Raw genomic sequence first — 26194 nt, 5'->3', positions numbered from 1 at the left:
AGAAAAATAAGAAAAAGCTATAAACAATAAAACCTCCAAACCGTTTGTTAGGTGATAGAGAAAAGCAAAGAGAAAAACTAAAAGCACATGGTGTTTGTCTTAGTGGAAGGATTTATCCCCAGTTCAAACAAAGCCACTGATCTAACCAACATGCCTTTCACCTGGCAGATAGATGTTCATCTCATTTCATCTCCGTCTTAGAAAATGAGCAATCATAATGGACAGAATAAAATTATAAAGATGGAAGAAATAGAGAAAAATTAAGTACAAAAATGGGGAGAACTTTTCAGTCAGCACCATGACCTGTATTGGCTGAGAGTGTTGGAGGTAAACTGGAGAAATTGTAAACAAGCCTGTCTAGACAAACACACACACACACACACACACACACACACACACACGGTCCAGTCAGCAGGTGGTGGTCATTCACGTCATTTACAGTACACGACCCCCTCCCCCGTCAGTGCCAGTATCTTATTCATTTTCCGGTTCTCATGGAGAGGCTGTGTTGTGCAAGTGGAAGGGAATACACTCATAGATTATCTCCACGTTCAATCCCTTTCCATTCTCTCGTCTCTCCAATTCCCTTTATCTTTACAGGCTGTTAGTTTATGGCTATGGCGACAAACCACTCTTTTCTCCATGTGGCTATTTTCTCCCACTTAACCTTCATTCTGTGTGTCTGTCCTGGGGTGCTGTGCTGTTTGTGGCAGGCAGGCTAGAGCGAAGGGAATACACTCATCGCTTCCTCTAAGCTCTAATCACTCTCATCTGTTGATCTGCTTGATATGCACTCTGTTGTCTGATACTAGACCCTACCACTCGCCGCCTGGGACCTGTTAAACTGAGAAAACTACGCCTGTACGTGTGTACAAGCACAAGCACGCACCTACGCACGCAAGCACACACACAAACACTTCTGAATAAATGTCTGTGTGTACAGGTTTAAGGATGAATTAATGCATGTGTGAGTATGTGTTTATGTACGTGCTTGGTTTCGCGGAATCTAGCAGGACAGTGGGGGGCAATTAATGTAACTTGGGGCGTTATTTGCGGGGGAGGCTTTGCGGTTGGTGTTGATTATAAATGTGTGTATGTCTGGAGGGAGCTTCGCGGAATCTGGCACAAATCATGTGGACGGTAAAGTTTGGCTATTATTAGATCAAACTGGTCATGTTTTCGTAGTTGGTATGGAAACAAATAAATAGCAACCAACTTTTTAGTTGTTTTCACCTTAGATTTTTTTTTAACAAAGCCTCAACACTGACACCCAGCTGTCAATCATTTTCACTTTGATAACAGAGGACTTCTATGTGAGATACAATGATATAGATTGTAACTGATAATGGGCTAAAATGCTTATGTACTTTATTGCTTCATGTAATATAAAAAAACATCTGCCTTTTACCCCGATCCCCACGCACAATGGTTCTCCATGCCTCAAAGTGGAAGTAGTTTAGTTAGTATGTAGTTTTTCAACTACCGTACATTACTGCTATTTCATTTTTTGCCATTTTCATTTTCCAACTTGAACAAAAGTGTTACATGTTCACAACATTGTCATTTAACTTTGGGTATACTGTAACTGTAACCACTGTGTTGTGTAAAACTCAAGATCTGCATCAACAAGAGGAAGGCTTTAGCTTTCTTCCCGGAAAAACCCGTCGCAGTGTGATGCTTTTTGTCCACCGGTGACAATGGCATTGTCACCGACCGCGTGTATGTCCTACTGTATGTAACACAAAAGGAGGGGTTAGAAGGTGGCTTGGGAAATCCCTTAAAGACAAGCTAGACGGGGGTGAGCCAGACACGTTTGATCATTGTGTCTAGGACTAGTGTGTACACACACACACACACACACACACACACACGTTGCCCCACGCCGAGCCTGGTTCCTGACTCAACATCATAAACATGCCATCCCATCAAGTTCGGCGGCGGCAGCCGTGGTGAGGAAGCCTGACGTGATGTGATGTGTGTGTATGACTGTGACATCACACACACACACACACACACACACACACAATTACAGGGCTGTCTCTGTGACATGAGACGGGTGTATGAGAGAGAGGACAGACAGGATTCCATTGGAAATCTTCACACCTTCCTTCTCCCTCCCGACCCCCCCCAGGGTGCTATAAATGATGGCTGTAATTAGTACGTATACAGTCACAAAAGCATCCACTCAGATGCCAAAAACAGACAGATACAGTCATACATATAAACATACACACACACACACACACCCCCTACTGCGCCACTTCATTCATAACCTTGATGAAAAAAAACAAAAAAAACACATACACACACAGGGCAGCCCAAGGCTTGTCAGACAGGGTAGTTTAGTGGTCTCATTAGCAGCGGGTGGAATGCCAACAGATAATTAGCCAGTGGAGATGAGAGGGAGAGAGAGTGCACTGGCAGTAGAGAATGAACAAAATGAAGGACGGGGGAACTGAAAGGGGGGGACGGATGCCTTGTGAGATTGTTGAATGCAGTGAAGATAAAATGTATTTATACTATAAATAACCAAATGACCAGATGTTTGAGATGCGACAGAAAAGAACATTTAGGACATATTTTATCTGATTTGTGCTATGTGGATGAGAAGGTGTGACACGAGCCCTCTGCCCTACCTCCTGGCTGAACGTGGGTAAACCAACTGTGTGTCCACGCGCAATCCAAAATCGATAAATTGGTCGGTTTCGTTTTAGTCAAGACTTTGTTAGTTAATTATTACGGTAATATGCGTGAGAATTTTACAGATGTTATCGAATGAACTGATCAAACCTAGAGTGTGTGTTAACCACTTTCAACCTGGCATCCCTATTTTGGGCCTGTCATAATCTGTGAATATTTTCAGAAAATGTCCAAAAGAGCCAATCCACAAGCATGTGAGCTTGTAGATCGGCTATTTAGGCCATGCAACACGCCATTAAAATAGAGCATAGGCGTATAATGAAGATAAGTTCTTGAAGATGATTTGCCCAAGCAGAGTACAAACAAACTCACGTCCGACTGATGCACAAATGTGGAAAGTAAGGCAACTTGGAGAAGAAAACCAAGCACAGCCCCTCACGCCACCTTCCGACAGGCATGACTGTCTCTTCATCTGCGGGGGTTGGGGGTAAAGAAAGAGGAGGGGAGGAGAGCATGGATATGGCAGGATGGACCGAAAGAGGTGAACTGACCAATCACCCTTCCCTAATTTACATCTTTTTGATAGGTGCCCAAAACTGCCCATTTTACTATAAGGCTTTCATACCGTTTTTTGGTTTGTATCACGCTCCGCTGTCCCAAAGGGAAAGAGGACAGAGAAAGGAGATCCTGGGACAGTTAGAGAGGGAGATGACAGAGGCCGTGTGTACAGGTCAGGATGGGGCTCCGCACGAGGAGCTGCACGGTAGGACATCAACCCGTTCTGATGACAACACCCCACCTTCCTTCACGTTATCTCTTAAAGTTAGTTAGTCTGTATCCCGCCTTGGTCGGTGGCCGGGCCGAGCCGATGGATCGGCGGCCTCAGTCGGTGGGCGCAGGGATGACGCAGATGTGGAGGAAGTTGTCGGGGTGGCTGAGGTGTTCACTGAGCCACTGAAGGGGAGTCTCCAGCAGGGGTTCTATCCCGTGGATCACCACCTGGTACCGCTTGGCTTCATCTGGGGGACCGGGATGGAAGAGAAGATAAAAGCAAAACGGGTAATAATAAATATGGAGATAAGAGGTTTCTGACCGACAGCAACGACATGAAAACAAATCCGGAACCTGTAAAATATGCTACATGACGGGGCACGGCTCACTTAGTTCTAGTAGTCTAATGGAGCCATAAGTGATGGAGGTCTGCAGGAATAGTGTGTGTGTGTGTGTGTGTGTGTGTGTGTGTGTGCGCCGTGCCCATGACCGTAAAGCAGCACCATGTCAGCTCAAATCTGGGTAAGCCAAAGTGACAGTTTTTTCCTGACAGGTGACTTTGTTTAGATAGTTCTTTTTTATTTTTTGTAACTTTCAGTTGTGTGGTAGTTTTACAATGAGCAAACTTGTGTGTGTGTGTGTGTGTGTGTGTGTGTGTGTGTGTGTGTGTGCGCGCGCGCGTGCGTCTGACCACGCTGCCCCCTAGTGAGTGACCCCACCCTCCACTTAAATACTGTGACTGCGAACATGACACATGAACACACAGATGTTACTAGATATTTGCAGATGTTACTAAATATGTGCATTTTCCATTTCATTTATTATTTTTATTGTAACATTGTGTTTCCAATTACAAGTTCGTTTCCATTTCCTGAGATTTAAATTGTATTTATTATATAAACTAACAATAATAGTACAACGTACATACTACAGTATTGTAGAACTGTCTCTTTAGACACACACACACACACACACACACACACACACACACACACACACACACACACACACACACACTTCGACTCTGGATGTACATGTTTGGGTACCTAGTTGTCACGCTGTTGCAAAATGAACTCGGGATGGATCACCACACTGATGGCAGATAAGAACCTGCTGGTATTTCTCAGCCTTAAGAAGCCAACTAATGCTGATATGTTAGGGGGTTGGCATCATCACAAAGGATGCCAATAAACCGAACAAGCTGGTGAGAAACTGAGTGTTCCAGAGTTGGGAGTGAAAGTGAAAAACTCTGGAGGTGGGGACGATGAGGAGGAAGCTGGAATTGGATGCTACCCTGGAGAACCCCACCCATCCCCTCTTTCTTATATATACCTATCACTCTTACTGCTGTTGCTACAATGACAACAATCAAAGTATATTATGTATGTAAAGTTTGTAAACCTCAACATATCGTATTGTTTTACATAGCTGCTGGTATCGTTTTATTAAAAACGTATGCAGTCACACAATACTGTGACACATGTAATGTGATCGATCCACCAAATGGCATATTTGTTGCATAAAGAGAAAGCATGTCAAGGAGGAATACATTCATAGAATGGCGGTGTTTTCCAAGTTAGACTCATAATAAACTGTGATTCATTACTTGGTTACAACACTGACCATTAACAATCACAGGGACAAGTGCATTTGAGGCCACCATGACATATCAACTTACACAACACTTCCACTTCCAAATTGGTAATGACACACTACAGCAGCTAGAGAATATCACAGTGTGTTTGTCTAAATAAAATTGGACTAATTCGGCCACACACACATAACACACACGCTTGTGGTTGAGTGTTGCGCGACTGCTGGCCAAGACAAGATGTTTTGTTACTCGAGCGAAGCCAACCCCTATTTAAGAGGACCGCAAGGCCGCACTTCCCTCAGAGCCTGCACCCAAATATGCACCAAGGCCAGCCAAGAGCCTGGCTACACAACAGTGTTAGCCACATGCTGGATGCATGGATACTGACTGGCAGGCAGACAGACAGACAGACATACAGGCTGACTGACTGACTGATGTACTGAGTGACTGCCTGCCTGGCTGGCTTCTGTCAATAAACAACTGAGTCAGACACAACCATTCCCAAATCTCAGGTTTTTAAGACATTGCTGATTCCTAACACACCTTTTGCCATGGGCTAATAACACAGAGTGTCTCTCGTGATCGTGAAGCAATATACTGCTGCTCAAAGTTGTGTAGTCAGGAGGGAGGAGATACCACTGATCGTAGACAATAATCAATGTGGAGATTTTCCTATGAAAGGACGCATCTCCAACATTACCATAAAGTTCTCCAGGTCATCTTACAATAAATGTGCGGTTCATATAAATGCATCACAAGTGTGAAAAGTACCATTTGGCTATAATTCTCAGGTTTCCCAGGGACAAACAATGCACCTGGTTTAAAAAATAAAAAACGCCACAGCTCCCAGAGACGTCAAGGCTGACCACTAATTACTGTAATATGTTGTTGCCATTCTGTTTGTATTGTTTTCCACTTGCGTGGAGGTACATGTATAAACACTCAACAGTCTTAAAATCGTTACAGATTGACTCCCATGACTAGTTGGGCATTGGGGAATCCCCCGTTTTTCATTCGAGCCACCCACGCCTACTTGATCAAGTTGATTTGGATTGAAGCTTTGCGTCTCAGAGGGATCATACAAATGCTTGGCACAGACATAACAGAAGGGTGTTATGCTTAAGACATTACTTGAACAAAGAGAAATGCTGCAGAACTTTTTTGTATTTACTTCAAAAGCCAATATGACCTTTTAAGAAAAGAGGGTTGTCTGAATTCTTGTCCTGAACAATGCTGCCAGCATGCTCCTACCCCACCCTGCATCCCCAAGCAAAGCACACGCCCCTGGTCCCACTAATCCAAACATGCAGCCATGATCCTCCAGCTATCACCCACACTCATCTGCCGACTGAGGAAGAGCTGGAAACCAAACAAACGAAGGAAGACAAAAGGAACACTTTCACCTTGATGCGTCAGACTGGCACCCGGCTCGGAGAGGATGGAGAGAAAATTAAAAGACAACAAGGCCAGGGATGGGAGAGAGGGAGGATGTTGGAAAGAAAAAGAACAAAGACAGGGTAAAATAAATAAGTAAGAAAACAAAAAAGAAGCCAGAGATCAGAGTGTGTATGAAGAGAGTGAAAAAGCTAAACAATGTATGGAGGGCATAAGTAAAGAGAGACAGCAGTAAAGACAGACATTTGGGACAGATATTATAAAGAGAAAGAAGTAGACTCATAACAAACAAAGAAGTGAATCCTAGACAAAATTGTGAAAGGGACACAGAAAGTCTGTCAAGACCATCGTGCAGGCAGATACACAGACAGAGAGACCAGCACACATGCAGATAGACAGACAGAGCAGCACGCAGGGAGATAGAGTGAAACACAGACAGGGAGATGGAGTGAAACACAGACAGAGCAGCAGGCAGACAGACAGACAGAGAAGGAGGGTGCAGTTGGCTCCTGTGTGCAGGTGAGTCTCCTGCGGGCTCTGTGTCCTAACAGCCTATTGTCTCCTTATCTACTTCCTCTCTCCTCCTCCTCAGACGCTCCCTGTTTAGACTGCTGCTCCTCACATTCTATCTGCCAGCCCACTCTCTCCCTCCCTCGATCTACTCCAGTATGCGCTCCAATCACAGGAATTCATCTTCTCTACCAGCAGCTGTCGTGGTGTTGTATACCGATACGCTGTGTGCAGACCACTTAATGTCACAACGTTGTACAGCTTACATCGTGTGTGCATGAGTTTGTCACCATGCAACGCCTCTGCAACGACACAAATTCCAGCACATGATTGAACAGATAGTAATTCAGTTTGTTTCCATGAGTGCCATAACTCCCTGTACCTTGTTAAGGCTGCTGCCATTATCACCCATCTCTCTCGTTCTCCATCCCTTCCTCTCACTATCTACTTGTGCCCCCCCACCCTCATCTCTTTTCACTTGTTTGAATTATTTTCCCTCTCGTGATGTGGCATTTTGTTGTATCTGAGAGTGTGGATCTATGAGAAGCCTCTCCAGGCTGTGTAAATAAAATAAACAAAGAGGACAGCTCTCTTTCTTCTCTCTGCTTCCGGAGGATCTAGCATGCTATTGATAAGGGTACCTAAAACATGAACACTTTCTCCACTAGAGTTGGAGACGCACCACACACACACACACACACACACACACACACACACACACACACACACACACACACACACACACACACACACACACACACACACACACACACACACACACACACACACACACACACACACACACACACACACACACACACACACAGGTGTGCAGGTAGCAACTATAGCGAACTGCTTTAGTCTCTGCTGTTATAGGTAGCTAGCTGGACAATGTGGCATTTTAGTACCCATAAATCTCCTTAAGCCATGCAGATCCTGTGAAATAATGAATCTTGTATAAAAGGTAATTTAATTGAGGGTTGCAAACATTTAAAATGTGTGTGCCTGTCCCAGTCACAGGATGTGTGCATAAAAGAGGTGTTAAAAGGCAGTATAAAGGTAATTATGCAGATGAACGGCAGATGACTGAATGTGTGGCCATGTGCACACAAGTATGCATGGAGAGAGAGACAGACAGACAGACAGACAGGCACAGAGCGAGAGACCCTGCACATACTATGAAGTTGGAGGGTTCAAATAAGGTAGTTCTAGTATAATTACTACATGTAGGTTGTGAGTGGTATTACCACCAGTTTAATTATCACTTACGTATGTACTGTATGTACAGCTGTATGTGTACGTGTACCTACCATCGTTTGCTATAGCAGCAGGATACAGCTCTTTCAGTAGGTCCCCTAGAGTGTGTGAGTGGCCCTCAGGAGAGACAGGCCGAAACAGCTTCTGGATAAACGGCCTGTCACTCATGGTCTGGGATAAAATTGGAGAGGAATCAGAACACGGAAAATGTATTAAACACTGTAACATCAATTCTACACATCACTGCAATTCCTATATATACACCCAGAGAAAAGACAACAAACTGAAGGGAAAAAAGGTGACACAATGTGAACAAGAATTAAGATATAATCACAATGCAACCAGGTATGTGCTTCTATAGTGCCTGGCTAGCAACAGGCTATCCCCCCCCCATCCCATTATCCTACTAGCTATAATAATTGATGCACAAAATCTGTGTCAGTCCTTCTGTGTGTACATCTGTAGTTCACATATCTGGAGAACTGTCCAACCGGCCGGCTTCATACTCAGCGTGCACGCCTGCGACAACACAAGGGAGTGTTGTGCCTGCTGTTGCCCGGATAGATGGTTGTCCAGAACCACTGATCCAACCGATACGCTCATATACAGTATATGGAGCTCGGGTTGTCCAGAACCACCTGCTGTATCCAAACAACATGCATACCTAACCTACTGTATACCGCCCGACTCAACGTGAATGAAGGCGAGGAAGTAATGCGTGGGAGGTTGACGGATCAGCGGATCTCCAAAAATATTGATGAAATCACAAATTTCCATATATGGAGTGCCCTGACATCATCAATATAACGTAGTACTGACTTCATAGACTGGCCTGGACTCCATATTTGCACATGCCTGACTGTATAGGCACAAAAGAGAGAGAGATATAGAAATCTCCATGGGCAGACAGACAGACAACGGGTATGCATAACCGGGTGGGCATGCATTTACAACTTGCACCGTTCCTGACTTGCATCGTCCCCAAGTAGGCCAGTGCCCCAGTCTAGTAAATGCTAAATACCGGACAAAACACGTCTCATATGGATTTGATACAAGATGATACAGGACACAATTTACGCATGTCGCATGCTTGTACAAAACAGCTGACCGAGGTAACTAGCCAGCATTTCCTTCAGTGCAGTAACTGTGGCACCACAACAGGCCCCAGTGTAGATGACTAAACCACTGTGGGAGGAGCAGGCTGCATGGTTACCATGGAGCTCAGCAGTCCTCTCCTCACCACAACAGTCTTCAGCACTACAGTTTATTACAGAATTCCAACCACTCCTCCCATGGTTGAATCTACTGTACAAATCACCCAGAGATGTCAAAAGTCTCACTCAGTTAATTTCCCCCCCAATAAATGGTGTCAATACAAATTCCCCCATAGAAAATGGCAGAACGCAGATGGGGTCGCCATTGCCTGAAGGCATACTCTGTAATCTATTTTGTACAAAAAGTGTTTTTTACTTATTTCTGAATTACCTCTAGCCTTGTTAGGTAAGTGAACCAAAGGAAAAGGTCACTTTAACAAGTTGATGTTAACAGAATGCCACACACATTTTCTTCAATGATGGCATTAAAATAATAATAATAAAAACTCTTTAGATACATTGGAACACGGCACCACTCCAAATGAACGTTATGAATGACCGGCATGTGTATATGTGTCAAAAACATGTTACTGGAAATGAGCCTGACCGCCGGGAATGTGTGATTTAGCAAGCGCCAACATTCCGTCACATGTTGCAAACAGAACTGGTGTGGTTCACTGTTCAAATCAATATGGAAATCTGGATATCATTAGTACAGTAATCCAGAGAGCAGCAGGCCCACTCAATGGCTGATGCGCAATTCATATTCCATCGTATGATGTGTTCCAAAAAATTGCAGATCTACAAGCTCACAACACGACACTTGTAGAACTACCGTCTCTGCTGGATGGCACGGAACGGCAAAAACATTAAATATTTTAACATTGATGCCGTCTGCCGTTACCATCGCCGGTTGAGGCTGCCGTGCCGTCCTGTTCCGTTTACCGTCCGGCTCTCGTCCACTAAAATGATATGCCGTCTGCCGTCTACTGCTTGCCTGATTCCATGTGAATGCAGCATAAGTCATCCAATAGTGTCCAACACAAAGACAGTAGTTCTACAAGTGTCGTGTTGTGAGCTTGTAGATCTGCAATTTTTTGGAACACATCATACGATGGAATATGAATTGCGCATCAGCCATTGAGTGGGCCTGCTGCTCTCTGGATTACTGTACAGGATCTCATTAGAAAATTTACATTGGATGCATAATGCCCTTAACGTAAAATAACATAAAGCACTTGCATACGATTGCCAAACGCATGTTTTGTACATATTAAGATAAGTATTGGACGTGACGTTTGCATGCTTGCACACCTTGCAGCCAGTCCGTTTACATTGTGTACTGTAGCTACTAGCCTGGTTATGTTAGCTTAACAAAACATGACTTGGAGTTTAAAAATTCTCCAGTCAGTCAAGTGATGGTAGTGATGGTTTCCCATCTTGTAAGTATTAAGTATTTTTAATTAAGAATTTTTGCAAGGATAGTTTTCTGTTCTATTTAGTAGTCCTCCTGAGAATAGTTTTATGTATATATATATATTATTATTTTTTGCATTTGTGCATTTGAGGTGGAGCATGTTTTTCTTTTTTTTGGCTTTCGTCTTTTTTTTTAATGGGAGGGACAGACAGTATAGGCTGACAGGAAATGGGGAGAGAGATGGGGGGTGACATGCAGTAAAGGCTGTCGGGATCGGGAGTCGAACCCGCGGGCACACTGCCATGGGCAGCAGTTCAATTCCAACAACTTACCAACTGAGCTTTCACAGGGAATGAAACCCAGAACATCAGCACACGGTTGGGGAAGATACCAGGTCCGGTCAGATACCCAACCCTTGCAGCCTCTGAGGTGTCAAACAGAGAGTCTGACACACAATAGGGGCTAATCATGGTGCTCTGAGAAGGAAACTGGTGAGGACTAGGGGTCGGGTAACCAATCTGTAACTACACACCGCGGAGCTGCGCACGAGCCAGGTGAAGGTGGCTGAAGAGGCGTGAGGCTGCAGCTTGGGTTACACAGAAAGAGTGAGTCACTGGCAGGAAGCAGGGCCTTTCGTGCGGGATCATCCCCAAAAGCCAGAGAGGCGAGAGTGTGCTAAGTGACAGCTACTTCGTTGCATTTTTTAACAGTTGACCATGAATTATTGAGCACGGCGCCATACAAAGAAGAGGGGACCCATTGATCCCTGGGGACAGAAGCGTGATACTCGTTGGACAGAGACACTTTCTTTTCAGCTGGCGTGACACCTTAGCTGGCAGTGTGGCACATGGCGACACCAAGGGAGGGAGGTGTCTTTAGGAGTCAGGTGAAAAGAGATGGCTTGCTTTTACTGACCGAAAAGAGTAGCAGCGGAACTCAACCCATGGCCTAATTGCCGGTGTGGATTCAATCTGCCTAATTGACAGTAAAACAATGGGTGGTAGTACACAAATGTCAGTCAATATAAGTTTCCACAGAGTGCAGAGGTGGGAGAGAAAGCATGGCCTCTTTTTTCCATTGAACCCTGAGACCTTCCATTGGTAAATTAAAACTGCGGTGTCACTTTGAATGTCCTATTTATTTATTCATAGTTTGGTTTGTGGCATTAATCAAATGTGGTGGTCATGATTTGACGTCAATTGTTATTTCTTGATGGCAAGTCTGGTCGGTCTGGTTCTGTAATGATGTGAGGGGTCGGGATTTACTACAGTAATTACTGTACTAATTACTTCTTCATGATCACAGCAAGTCAATAGCCTACCTTGCTTATGAGTTCAGATAAAACATGAATGACAAACTGAAAATAGAAAGTAGGTTCCTAGCAAAGCAATCAAAGCAACCACATATGTGCACTTTTGAAAGGAACGGTAGACATTTTTTTTTTACACTTTCTCTTTTTGAACAATCAAGAGTGTATTGTGTAGCTTCATTAGTCTGTTTATGTAGTGAGTTCCAAAGCCCTAGTGAGCTTCAAAGACCCTTACAACAACAATCAAGATACAACATCTTTATCTTGACAATCACATATGATTTATATGGGCAAACTCATGCCGTGAAAATATGACCATCATAACATTTAATTTGGTTTGGTTTATCTCCGACACTAAAACCGCAAACCATTAATGAAAAAAGACAGAGTTCTTCCCTGATACTACAGAGTACAGACCAATCACCTGTTGCCCTTGGCATTATTGCACACAACTCAGCTCCACTACAAGATGACATCTAAGATTAAATAAACCCATTCATCAATGCCTCCCAAAGCACTGTAACAAAAAAGCTATTATTTATGACTGCCTGGTATTGCATTAGAAGTTTGTGAGCAAGCACTTAGTCATGGAGGGGAAAAAGGCATACCTGTAGAGCAACAATGTAAGTGGTCTTTAAAACAAGCATTGTAATTTTCACTTTCCGCACAGACGGTCGGCCCCCTCTGGCACTTTGAATCACAGAGTGGCGTCACTTCTAGAGCAGGAAAAGGCTCTGGCTGCCAAACAAGTCCAGTCTGCAATCACACTAGCGGGCGCGGCATTACGACGCGCAACAGCACACAAACATGCACGCACTTGAAAACATGCCTAAAACCGAAACTTAATCAAATATACATGTGCTAGTGTACATACACGATCTCTCTTACTTTCTCGCACACACACGCACACATACACTCACTTCAATGCTGTTGTGCCCATGAGGTCTCCTCCTCTCTATGGGGAGTGCAGGCCAGACGGAAGTGAGCCCTCTGTTATTTAGAGTCAGTGTTGTCATTAATTCTGTCTGCATCAAACACAGCACATGTTATTTACACTAAAGACCTCAATCTGGCCTCGGAGGGGATGGGGGTAGGGACTGTTCATTCCTGTCTTGGCCAGCCTGCTGTACAGTCAGCATGGGTGCCTTCTTCTCTAGTCCGACATGCCGTCTCCTCTGGTCATAAAGCTAAATCTCCAAGTTATTATTTTTTCAATAATTAAGAGACGAATCCTTGTGTTCTAACTTATATCTAGTTTTTAAAATACAGTATGTATTAAAAAAAAGAATGCAAGGAAAGGAAAACTAAAATGTAGTTATGTGATTTTTGCCTTGGAGCAAACAAACAAACCCTGCAGCAACATCCAGTTATTGCCGTTTTATTACCACAAAAATACAAGGTTGAAAATTTTAATTAGCCATGTATTGAAGATTTACATGGAAAATAATTTATTTAAGGGCTACTTTATTCCCCCAGATGCAGCCTTGGTTTTGATTGATAACCATTCCATTGCTCTTGTTACACAAAAATAAACTTAGCCCGAAAAGCCAACTCTAGTCTACTACACAACAAATCACTCAATTATTTTACATTACAAATGTATTTTAAAAATACAGCTTGCTAGTCAAGCATAGAGGGTGGGTAGCATGTATTCCTATTCCTATAATAATTTGTCAAAAATAAAGTAATATAATTCATATAAAAATACCAATAGTCTCAAAGGCATTGACTCATCTCTCTCAACAAGACCAACAGTAGACTTGGCAGTAATGAATTGCCCAAATTTATTTCCACATTTTTAACTACCATGTCCTGACATGCCCATATAAGATAATTCCTTTAGAGATGAAGAAATTACGTCTTTCTCGGTTTCCGAGGTACTGTACGAGAAGTCTCCTATAAGCAAGTCGTCGTGTCCCCCCCCCCCCACACACACACACACACACCCACACACACACATTGTCTGGCACTCGGCAAGCTAATGTTTTCCAGGCAAACGCTGAAGCGCTTATTCATCATTTTGCTCCGAGGGAGTTTTACCTGAGTCAGTAGTAGGCTATAGACATGACGGGATCCCCCTACTCCATACAGTACCTCACCCCTGTTTTTGCCTCATGTCCTATGAGTTAACTGTAAGCTCAAACACAGTCTCACTCTGGTTCAATGGCATTGCAAATAAACTCGAGAGAATCATAGTATCGTATGTGCTGGAAATGATGAATAATTGCTAGAAAGATTGCAAAACAGTGTTCATAGTGTTTTAGGGCTATTTAGACACGTTTTAGGCAACGTGTCATAAGTAATGGTCCAAAGGGTTGGTTGTTTCGTCTATAGATGAAGCAATATCCAACCACTAATGTAGTCAGGATGTAGACCTATATTAAATTAGTTATCAATCAATGGCACACACAAGTCACAACAGGTAGTTACAGAACAGGTTGTTATTATAGTCAGGGCTAAAAATAAGAAGTTAGCCTGAATTGAACGGATCCCTATGACAAGTCTAACTCAGTGAAAGGATACATTTACTCAGATTGGGTAGAAATACTCTGCAAACTTGCAATCTACAGGGTAGTAAGCCAACAGAGGTATCTTTTACACATTCCTCTAACCCCACCTAGTGGACAGACCAGACTGTTCATTCCAACTTGTGGAATGAACTCCAAAACTCTTTAAAACTGAGCTCCCTGCCAGTTCAAAGGAATGCTCCAGAACATTTTTCACCGCGATTGCTCCTGCTTCAATTGATTTATTTTACTGATGGTTGTTCTGTATAAAGTTCCTTTGTAATTTATCCTGATTTATAATGTTGTGTTTGATGCATTGTTTTTTTTACTTTATTTTGTGTATTGTAACCTCGGCTACGTTGAAAATGAGGGCTTGCCCTCAACTGTATTTCTGTGTATAAATAAAGGTGATGATGATGATGAAAGTAAAAAGTGGCTACATACAAAATATGAACCTTAGTTGGAGAGGCATTTTTCAAATAAAGCAAATGGCTAGCATCAACTTGTAAATCTGCCATGACAGCACACCTAAACCTAACCTTAACCCTCTCCCAACCCTTAACGCACCCCTCACCAACCTTAATCCGGTCGTCTTAACGCACCCCTCACCAACCTTATGTCTAACCAATGTTATATCTAACCAAAGGATGCCTCCCTCCGGGACAGCTAGGGGTCTCCTCAGAGATGCTGCAGGAGGCCGCCAAATCTTTGTGTGATAGTTTATGTACATGAACCCCTTGCATCCCTATTCTGAGGGGACATTGGAACAATAGCCAAAAATAGCAGATCTACGGTATAAGTATAATAGTTTCTGGTACTAAAACATTTTAATGTGTGTGTGTTTCATCAGTTTGTTACTGACCAGGTATATCCTAAAGGGGATATAGCGGAAACCTCCATCTTCGGTGGGATACTCCATCAGCTTCCTGTTCATGGCCCAGAACTGATCAAACTTATCTGGACACACACACACACACACACACACACACACACACACACACACACACACACACACACGTTGAAAGTACATGAGTTTAACATTAAATTATCATTCTCTTGTTGACTATGCCCATCTTAAACACCACAGCAAATGAAAATGCACAACACTGCCCCTATATATTAATGAATGGTAAGCACAGTTGTCAGTGGGCTTATGTCTTTCAGTTGTCTATTATCTAGCCCAGTGTTTCTCTAACATTTTCATGTTAGAGAAACTCATAACCACAGCCATGTTCCTTCGCCAGTTTGTGACGTCCAAATTGACATGCATTAGGCCGCAGAGGCACAGGCCGCCATATTAAAAAGATTTGTGGGAGCCAGGGATCACCAAGATGTTTGTTGTTAGTTTAGATTATGTCATGGCATCATTCAAACATTGTGAAAAGTTGGCCCAACATGCGTTGGGCCCTCACCTTTTCACTTTCACAGAAATCTTTTTTTTTTCTTTTTTTTTTTCCTCAAATCAGATAAATCATAATTAGACTAAGGCTACATCTACACACAGACATTTTAATTGAAAAACTGCATTTTTAAACGAAAACCATCTGAATCCCTCTGCACAACTACTAATAAGGGTGCTCAGTTTGGCAAAAGTCAGCAGAATTGTCTATAACAATGATGTCATTCATGAATAATCACATTTTCAGATGTAGCCTAACTGAGATAAATGTTTGAGTACATGCGCTTCCACTAGTTTTCTATTACAAAACAGGTTACGTGATAAGGATAACTGAGAACATCTTGTCTCCCACCCTGCCCGCCCAGTACAATATGGCTGCAACACTGCTTTTCAAAGAAGTTGTGTGGCAATATTCAAAATAAATTAAACAAAGGAATTCCCCAAAATCTTCCCACACATGAATACTACACCACCTAGTGATCAGAATATGGCCAACGACAGATAACTGTTAAGTCATCGACAGGTACGCAGCCCTACGCAGGAAGCCAGTAGTGTCTTTGCCAAGCATATGAGTTACTGAGAATCTAGGGGAGGTTGGGCTTTCTGTGTCTGCTTTCAGATGGAACCCTGGGGGTGTTGTAGATGTGCCGTTTGTTGTGGAAAGGAAGACGAATGGATAAAGCGTGTGCTTTAATGAATGTTATTCATGTAATCAAGGTGGACATAAACTGAGTGCCTGCTTACGAAATGTTGTTTGTGTATAGGAAAGTTGTGCCTATCTATGTACAGCATTGTGAATTTGTGTATGTGTAAGTAAAAGATTAGATGTGCCTATGTCAGTTAGTGCATGTGTAAGTACCATTCTGCAGGCCCATCCACAGCTGCTTGTGGTCTTTCTTCTGCATGTCATTGATCACCTGGCTCTTGTGTTTCAGTGCATCAGCCTCCTTGATGCAAGACATGAAGTGGGCCTCGATTATTGAATTGGTAGGGCAGTGGAGCAGATCACGCTCAGGGAAATTCTGGGAAACACAAGTGCAAATAAACACAGCATATCACTAGTGGGTCTTGTTCCATTTCATTCTGATGTAGGCTAATACACAATATCACTTTAAGTAGCCTTTCATGCACAATACACTGAGAACACATTAACACAGAATTAACGCCACAATACACATAAAAAACAAACACTATTTTTCATTATGCTATCATTACAATTTCCCAAAAAGGTGAACCTCAGCTAGTAACAGTTGGCTAGTCTCTACCTTAAAGTGCACAGTGATGTTCCAGGGAAGGGCAGAGTTGGCCGCATGGAGGTCAAACAGCATTCCGATTGGATTGTGCCTGTCAGGAGGTACCAAACACAAGATCCCAGGATCACTCCAAAGAGTACTGACTGATAACATGATTTATTCATACAGCACATTGGAAAATGAATAGGCATGCATCATTTGTTTTGGTGTTTGGAAAGGTTGTTACATTTATGCAGAACGATTATTGTGAAAAACTATACCACTGAATATATCAAAACAAACTTTTGTTTTGAAAAACAGAGGCCAACCGGGTGCTCACAGGAGATTACAAAAGCACCTTACACAAAAGTGTAAGGTGCTTCTAGGATAAGGGAGAATGTAGACTATTAAACAGAAGAGATCCGAGCACATAAGCAAATAATGATAAAACACTTTTTATTCTATAAAATTACTTTAACAAAAATGTACAAACAAAACCATGGCCATACTAATACAAGTGTTGTCATTACGTTTTTTTGTGGTCCTAAGCTGACACCTGGTGGCTAAATTTAGCAACTGACTCAGCAACATGCTGAGGAAGGTGCAAGGCTGTCTAGTTTATACTTCATCACCACGTATATTTCTTTCTTTCATGAGGAATTAATGAATGTGGAGTACTTTTTAGTTGTAGCTTGTAAAACCACTTGTTATTATATGGAAATATTTTCAAAACCTTTCAATTTATTTTTACAAGCTCACAACACTGTGATTATTGTAGATCAGCTTTTTCTGCATGCGACTCTGTCATATGACAAAGTAAATCAGGATGCAATTGTCAGTCTTCTCCTCTGTCCTTGGACTAGTCCAGGCGTCTCTTCCTGGTTTTTAAACAGCTGGTGGATGGAAATGACGCTTCCGTGCTGCTTCAACTTGCAGTGTTGGCAAAGCGTTTCAGTTTTTTTGCCGATGTGTCAAGTTGCAACCGTGCAGGAGCGTCATTTCCATCCACCAGCTATTTAGGAAGAGACACCTGGGCTAGGCGTTTCTTGCGGCTGAAGTGTGCTTACACCCTTAACCTATCCCAGTGTTGATTGTCTGTTTCAGTTCATCTGTGGCTAGTTAGTTCTTGCCTAATGGGGGAAATAAAGGTAAGTGTGTTTGCTCTCCATGTCTGTCCCTCTAACATGTGGTGCTGTGCACACATTGTTTGGCTGTTTGATGCCATAGTGAAATTGGAACTATTCCTTTAAGTTATAGAACCACTCACAAGGATATTCACACACAATTTCCCCCAATTATCTACATGTCTATATGGAGATACGGTATCTACTATCTACTTACCATTTGAGAGGCGTTCCTTCATACTCAAACCACATCTCCTCCACATCCTCAGCCTTCACCACCTTGAGGAAATGCTTCTTAACCTTGTCTGTGACCAGAGGCAGGTAGCTCACCCTGGGCAACAGCAGCTGGAGACAACCGAGAACAACGTTTGATTATGGATACCCAGTTCAAACACATCCCTATTCTGGACATGTCAGAATAGACAGACAATCTGTCGAATACATTTGGTGTAGCGGGAATAGCCGGGAAAGAAAGAGGGGGACAACTGACAAGTATAGACTCCTGGGGGACCCTGGTCAACTAAATATAGGGTTTAAAATTAAGTGGTTAACCAGAGTGTAGAAAAGTAGTCTGTGTGTGCGTCTGTAATCCACATAACTCGAGAACCGTTAGCCCCACCGACTTCAAATTCGACACACGCGTTCCACACCACAACAGGGAGTGCAGTGCCACGATTGTCCTCTGCCCTCTGCAGTGCCTCTGCCCGAACCCCTGCCCAGGGTCCATACTCCATATATGGAGCTAGCCTATTCTGACCTCACAACACTCGACATTTGGGCATGGCTGACACAGAACTCCATATATAGGAATCTGACGTCGGGCATAAAAGGGAAACACAGTCACAGACATAATATCTGGGTGGGGCTGGGGCATGCATTCCAAGTAGGCCAGTGCCCAACGGGCATCGCCGTGGAGGGCTAGAGGCCCCACGGGAACATCTCTAGGTAATGTAATAGGCCTTGCAAGGCCGATGTCACGGTAGGCTGTCACACCTACCGGCGCATTGTGATTGTGATGGCCTACAAGCCCTACATATTAGATCTGCAAGTGTATAAAGATGGTGTTTGAGTGTTTAGTGTACAGTGCTAGAGCTCTTTCAGTTCGCCAAAATGGGATTTATTAAGCCTACTTGAGTAGCCAATACTTAAGGCCAAGGGCAATTTCACCAAAAGCACATGATGCTCCACATGTGTCAATAATACAAATAACAGAGCCACTGTGTGGACAGGGACAGGCAGGGTATTGTCCAAAAAGCAAGGTTGAAGTTTCTAAACTTTGCCCATGAGTCCATGACTATGGTTAACTAGCCCCGCAAGCAGAACCCAAATGTAGTAAAGTTTCTGACACTTTGATTAATCAAATTTCATAAAAGCTTTATGTAGGGTTCCGAGAGGGGCTAATGGTTAACTTACATAGAAGGGCTCAGCCTCTCTCTCGGTGACCTCATCCTGATAAAGATTGAAGCAGGTGGGAATCCGGCCGAACCACACGTCACGCAGCACGTCCTTGTCATCTGCCATGCTGCTGGGGCTCCCGGTGGCACAGTAACATAAATGATGGATTCTTCAGCAACAGATCCTGGAATCTTGTCAGTTGCCCACGCAGTATCAGTAGAACAACACACAGATTCCCTGGCGTTCGATTCCCCTGCAGACATCATACAAGTCATACAAGTTACAACCCAAATGTTATACCATGCCAACACCAGGGAAAAACAGATCAATCTTTCTGCGCAGACACCTCGTATGCCCTGAACGATTAAATAGTAAACTGTTTTATGTAGAAACTATAACTAGTAAGCCGCGCAGCAGTAAAGCTAAATGACTGTAGCATTAGCACCCCCGGCTAGCTGGGGTCCGCTCGTAGTGTAGCTGCAGCAGGCTAGCAAGTCTGGTGAATGTTATTGCTTCTTGGGGAAACATATTGTCCATGGAAATAAATAATAGTTCCGTCCAACAGTGTCATGGCCGTTAAATGTATGCAAAGCTTACTTTCTCTGGCTTTAACAAGCAGCTGTGGGAGAAGGGCCGTGACAGTAGGAGTTATCAGGTTGTCATCCGCCTCATCATAGATATGTCTATGATCCGCCTCCTCCTGTCAAGAGTAGAGGAAAAACATCTCATTTTCTCAGTGGTTCTGGCCAAGAGCGACACCTACAGTAAAGTCTCAAAACTACAACAGGTTAAACAATGAATTGTTCTCCAATGCGTAATTATGTCAGTGTCCTCGGTGTGTCTTAACAAAAAGATAATTATCGTGTCTAGCTACATCCAGATTTAATTGAGATATTCTACGACGCGACATTCCAGAAACATGTGAAAAGTGGCTGCTCATTTCACAACAAGTATGGCGGATTTTACAGTCCATTCTGGTTGTTTCATCATCAATACGCGACGTCCCTGCACCCTGACGATTACGTCATTAGTTTGGTGGCTGGTGTGGTTTTTTCGTCATCGCCTGCGGGACGCGAAGGGTTTGGTTTTGTTGTGGTCGGTGGAAGCATCAACGATGGAGAAAAACGCTGAAATTGATAACTTCGAAATGCGTGTGCAGGCGGTGGAAAGACATATATATGGCGAACGAAAAAATAGAGGAGGAAAACCTGTCAAGGTTTGTTCAGAGCAATAGACAAATATGTGTAAAGGACATTCATTAGCTAACAGTGTTAGATACGGTACGCCCTTTTAATCCTAAATGTCAGTAAAAACGGCTAACGTAATCCATATTAGAAATTACATTATATATAAGAGTAGCTAACCAATTTATCGTGCATTTTCCCCTTTGTTTACTTACTGCTGCGAACTCACTGCTAACTAGCAGCTTAGCATCTGAATCGTTCAGATGCTACAGTTTCCTCACTTTGCTGCCATCCAAAATGGCATAACATATGTGATGTTATTATGTTCTAACCTCCCTTGTATCTCGGATCCGTCCTGTAGTGTGCAGAATCCCTTGCCAGAATTCAAGCAGCACTGGCCAACACAGCCAACAAGAGAGAACGAGTGAAAATCCTTCACAAAAAGAGTAAGTTTGTGTTATGGAATGTCACAATTACATACACGTTTCATGTATTGCAAAGAATACAAAAACGCTCGCCCCAAAACATGCTCGCATAAGTCGCCATATGGGTCAAATCTGGCGACATGTCGCTACCATGTATTCCTAAACATAACACACCTCAGTATATCTCTGGTCAATCATAGAAGCATTAGGGCTATGGACCAGAGCGAACCTCAGTAAAACTATGCCTAAACCTATAACTTATAAAATACTACTCAAAGGAAAGGTGACTAGTTACAGTTAGTAGTTGTCTTAAGTACCCTCCGCTGCAGTGGTGTCCTATAAGAAAGTAACTGAGATGTCAACATTGGTGATTATGAATCAGTATGGATCTAAAAAGCCCCTTACAATGCAGATGTATTTGGGTTGTAGTAGGTCCAAATATCCTGCTTCGTGCAGAATTTGCTGGACTCCCCTCCTGGTTGGGTATAGTATTAGATTATACCAGTGTAAGTCTTTTTATGTAGATTATGCGGTTGACACGCACTGATTCTGATTATTGTGGCGACCACCATAGCAACCCAAACTTACTATGCAACCATGGCAATCTACCAAACAAACCATATGAAGTGAAAGCCTTCATTATTCTAACTAACTTGACTTCCTAAATGTAACCTCAGTAAAACTTTGCCTAAACCTAAAATGTATTCATAATCTTCCTACCTCAGTTAAACTATTCCTAACCCTAACCCTAACCTTATTCTTAACCGTGACCTCAGTAAAACAAATCCAAGAATACAAGAACCACTGGGACGAGTGGTCTGCAGGAAAGATGGGGGCCAGTGTGTTTTGGGGCAAGCCTTCCAGTTACCATTCCAAATACACAGCCATAGATTGCTCCTATGCCCGCCCGGGTAGCAGACATATCTCCACTTTTCCACGAGCTGCACACGGACAACATTCTGTGTATAGCGATGGGGCCTAAGATGATTGTTGGACAAATGAAAACTTCCTTTAGGGAGCACATTGGTGTGGGATAATTAATCAAACCTGTCAATTGTGTGCCCCATACCTATCGCAACACACACCTGTGAATTTAGCCGCAATTTGCAACACTAGCTTTTTTTAAATAAAGGGATGGATCAAGAGTTGCAATACCATCCAGTGACTCTCCAACTGTTAAGGAAAGCTTCTTGACAGAAAGTAGCTCATAACATGTCTACGGTGGATTTTTATGAAACAAACGCTTTGCAGTTTGAAACGGGATAATTCAAGCTTTCCATACAGCTGCAATGCTGGTGAGTTTAACGTCGATTAATACAAGCAGATCGCAAATGCAATTTAGATGAATGGGCAGTCACTGTATGGTATTGCAACTCTAGATTCATCCCATTATTTAAAAATAATCTAGTGTTGCAAATTGCGGCTACTGTGTGCCACATATGTATGTGCTCCCCAAAGGAAGTTTTCATTTGTTCAGTCCAGCAATCATTTTGAGCTGAAATGACGATGTTACATAATGGGGAAAAGGCTTAAAAGTACTAATACACAAAAGCTTTTAAATTAATGCTAACATTCTTTCACCTTATTAAATTGAGTCATGGTACTGCTATTTCTTTTTTAAATATCTTTCTCTATTGATGCAGTTGAAGACCTAGTGAAGTACTTAGACCCCCAGTTCACAGACCACATCACTGTCCCCGATGCTATGAAGCTGGAATTCATCCTTGCTGGTAAGAGACGTGACAACATAGGCTAGCACAGTGGACTAAATGGTCTCCTTTATTATACTTGCCATGTCTGAGTAGGCACTATAGGCACAAGTGTCTGCGGACAGCAGATGCAACGATTATACTATATATTATTATATTATCTGCAATCATGCAGTCACACGTTCAAGAGCAAAACTAACAAGTCTTTCCATGACAACAGTTGGCAAGTCAAAAGACCATTGTGAGAAGATGTCTGCCTCTATCTTCTAATCTTGTCATTTATTTCTATGCATTCCTGTTCCTAGTATTCTCTAAATACCTCACATATTCAAATATTACTTCAGCAAAGCATTGAGAAGTATTTTTATTCAGGTGTGTTTGTATTCTATTTTATCAAACCTTCCACTGAAAAACACCATTTCAAATACGAATTTATCATATAAAATAATACAGCAACTTGCAAGTACCAATAGATCTCCTCTCAATGTCTCCTCAAACAGAACATTTATTTTATTTTCTAGCGCATAGTCTGTGTACGCAAATAAAGTACATGCAGTCACACAATCCCAGATGTGGATGTCTACATGAACATAGTATACATCACACAAAATGTACATCACATGACGTGGCTAATATGCAGACACAGCAAGTATAATTTGACCGTAAGGCACAAACTAAACACCTCTGACAGTGTGCTGTAAATTCTACTCTTGGCCTCCAAGGTTTCATTGTGCTAATGTTTAAGGCCAAATAACGGTGCTAACTTGTACACAAAATGTCACTATATTTGAATCATCGTTATACATACTTTTTTACTCTGTTGTATAGAATCAGGCTTTACTCTCATTGTGATTCTATACTTCTGTTTTTTGTCTGTAGAGGAGGAATTTCTGCTTTCCCAGGCTGCTCTACTGGAGCAGGTCAGCAAACTCCAGCCACTTCTCGATAGCAACTACATCAGAGGTGGGGTTGCTATGTTGCTGGATAGAATAGAACACTCAAAACAGTTGTAACATTAATTTTATGTTATGCATGGAATGGTTGTATAGTGTTTCAGTGTATGTCTTATTATTTACAGATGTACCGGAGCATGCCACTAAGCTCCAACGTCTGTCGCAGATTCACATCAAAGAACAGGTCTTTTATCTCTATCAGCCTCTCTTTTACACACCCACTCTTTCACATTAAACGTACACTACATAATTCATCTCTTGGTAACCGTAACACCTCTCTTCCATCTTTCCCTTCTCTCAGGACCAAGGTGAAGCCCAGACCCAAGAGGTGAAGAGGCTTTTTGAGGAATACAACAAAATGGTGCGCCTCTCTTTCCACAGTTAAACTAACTGATTATTACCATTGGGAAACTCAAACCATGTGGTTTCAACAGTGATGTGATTAAAAGACCACTTCAGTCTACTCATAGGTCTGTGTCTCATAAGAGGGCTGTGGACAGTTCAGAAACCTGTCCACCAGTGACATCATTGTTAGGCAGATTTTTTTAAACAAGATTAAAAATATATATTTATTTCGATTTGTATTATCGTGAGAACGATGTCTTCCATTTTGGCATTGCAATAATAGAAAGCCTGCAGTTTGGATTCCCCATCGATGATGTCACTGGTGGACGGGTTTCTGTACTGCCCACAGCCATCCTATGAGACACAGACAGAGTAGGAAAATATTGTGCTATTTTTATCGTGACCAATTATATGAAGATAGGTTGAAAAGTGGTGAAGTGGTCCTTTAATGTGGGATTATACACAGTCAGTATATTAAGAATTCAGTTTATCATACAGCCACATTTGAAGTATGAATTGGTCAACTACACATAATTGTGTTTAAGCTTTCTGACTAAGTTATTACACAACTACTGACCAGACCTAAATTCGACAGTTTTTAACATATTGAGTGCCATCTGGTGGACAAAATTGGTGGTGCTTGGGTGTGTTTTCAGGCTGTTCCACTATGAGTCTTGAATTTGGCTTCCATCTTGGAGAAAAAAGTTTGCAAAGGCACAGCCTAAAACAGAAGCTAATGGCTATTGAGAAACAAAAGCAGTGCGGGTGGGGCCCTGGCAACCGTGCATAGCAATCGGTTCCAAAAATGAAGCGCAGCGAGGCAATGTTATAGCGATATCAAACGCCTTAACATCAAACGCCTGTAAACCAATTAAGACCTACAGTATATACTGTAATTCTCAGATGACAGATTAATAGCAGATCTACAAGCTCACATACTTTTTTCCAATCTTTTTTTATGATAAAAGAAAATAGTTTGATTTAGTAAAAAACAAATGCACATTCAGTTGATCAGACTTCTCATAAACGGCTTCAGTTTCCTGACCTGCTGAACCTTTGATCCCTGACCTCTGTTTGGCAGATGGTCCTGTTGTCGAAACAATTCACTCAGTGGGATGACACATTGAGGAAACTGGAGGAGGCCAAGGGAACCCGCCCAGTGGAGTAGAGGCACCAGAAGAATTAATTTAATGATGATGACTGCACCTTGGTGGGATGTCACACCAAACAAGTTCTCTTTGTTTAACTTGTTCCTTGTATAAATGTCCACATTAACCAGTCATTTGGAGATTTGATGCTATATGGACAAAATACATAATCTCAACTTGTTGATATTAGTAGTCAAATTACTTGATTTAATTTATAATGTTTTTAGGCAGTGAAGAAGGTAGACATTATTTGTCATATTTTGAACCGCCAGGTTCACTCAAATCCAATTATTTCTTTGCAGCAAATTTTGGAGACTGTGTACAGTAGCCTTTTATGCTTGTTTAGTTTATTCAAAGTGCATGCACTACATTCCAAAGCTTCCATTGCTGCAGGGCTGTCACAAGACCTTTTCCTTTCAAGTAACTGCTGCCTCCCTCAAGATAAAAATTTCTCTGGTTTCATGTGCATATGAATCTGAAGAGAACTCACTTAAAGTAACTTAATTATTATATAAGACATTATACATCATGGCTGAAAGAAACACGAAATTAATAAAATATTTTCTTTTGTGGAAATGTGTTGCTTGAGCTTCTGCTTTCTAAACACAAATTACACACCTTTTGTATTTTCTGATTCTGACTAGGGTTTACTTAAATATTAATACATTGAATTCATAGTAGCACTAGCCTATAGTTATACATCACAAATAGGCTTGTATCAAAAAAATCTAAATACATTATATGTGAATTCATAAAGTGATGCTTTTTCTGAAAGCATTGACGAAA

The 26194-nt window shown here is 42.2% G+C and overlaps 2 protein-coding genes across 2 annotated transcripts; one reads left to right on the top strand and one right to left on the bottom strand.

The window, feature by feature from the left end:
- Positions 1 to 2575: 2575 nt before the first annotated feature.
- atg5 (ATG5 autophagy related 5 homolog) lies at positions 2576 to 20313 on the bottom strand. The gene is made up of 8 exons (XM_080767467.1): positions 20242 to 20313; positions 19663 to 19897; positions 18467 to 18594; positions 17159 to 17237; positions 16753 to 16915; positions 15357 to 15451; positions 8221 to 8338; positions 2576 to 3659 (listed from the first exon to the last, which is right to left on the bottom strand). The coding sequence occupies exons 2-8, from the start codon at positions 19768 to 19770 to the stop codon at positions 3523 to 3525; spliced, it is 828 nt and encodes a 275-aa protein (XP_080623593.1). The 5' UTR covers positions 19771 to 19897; positions 20242 to 20313; the 3' UTR covers positions 2576 to 3522.
- Positions 20314 to 20708: 395 nt separating this feature from the next.
- On the top strand, positions 20709 to 25984 carry dctn3 (dynactin 3 (p22)). The gene is made up of 7 exons (XM_080767642.1): positions 20709 to 20860; positions 21190 to 21274; positions 22897 to 22983; positions 23842 to 23925; positions 24041 to 24099; positions 24217 to 24276; positions 25342 to 25984. Exons 1-7 carry the CDS (start codon positions 20759 to 20761, stop codon positions 25426 to 25428), a joined length of 564 nt encoding a protein of 187 aa, XP_080623768.1. The 5' UTR covers positions 20709 to 20758; the 3' UTR covers positions 25429 to 25984.
- The last annotated feature ends 210 nt before the right edge of the window (positions 25985 to 26194 follow it).

Source organism: Protomyctophum bolini (genome assembly GCF_963924005.1).
Source record: "Protomyctophum bolini genome assembly, chromosome: 7".
NCBI classification, from domain to species: Eukaryota; Metazoa; Chordata; class Actinopteri; order Myctophiformes; family Myctophidae; genus Protomyctophum; species Protomyctophum bolini.
This window is presented reverse-complemented; position numbering and strand designations above follow the sequence as displayed.

Bases quoted from the DNA above. Each gene is read 5' to 3' on its own strand.
- dctn3 (XM_080767642.1), top strand. From the start codon at position 20,759: ATGGAGAAAAACGCTGAAATTGATAACTTCGAAATGCGTGTGCAGGCG. The intron at 23,926-24,040 runs GTGGGGTTGCTA...TATTATTTACAG, and splicing joins CGATAGCAACTACATCAGAG to ATGTACCGGAGCATGCCACT. The intron at 24,277-25,341 runs GTGCGCCTCTCT...TCTGTTTGGCAG, and splicing joins TTGAGGAATACAACAAAATG to ATGGTCCTGTTGTCGAAACA.
- atg5 (XM_080767467.1), bottom strand. From the start codon at position 19,770: ATGGCAGATGACAAGGACGTGCTGCGTGACGTGTGGTTCGGCCGGATT. The intron at 17,238-18,466 runs GTAAGTAGATAG...ACCTCCTGACAG, and splicing joins GAAGGAACGCCTCTCAAATG to GCACAATCCAATCGGAATGC. The intron at 15,452-16,752 runs GTACTTACACAT...GTGTGTGTCCAG, and splicing joins GTGGATGGGCCTGCAGAATG to ATAAGTTTGATCAGTTCTGG.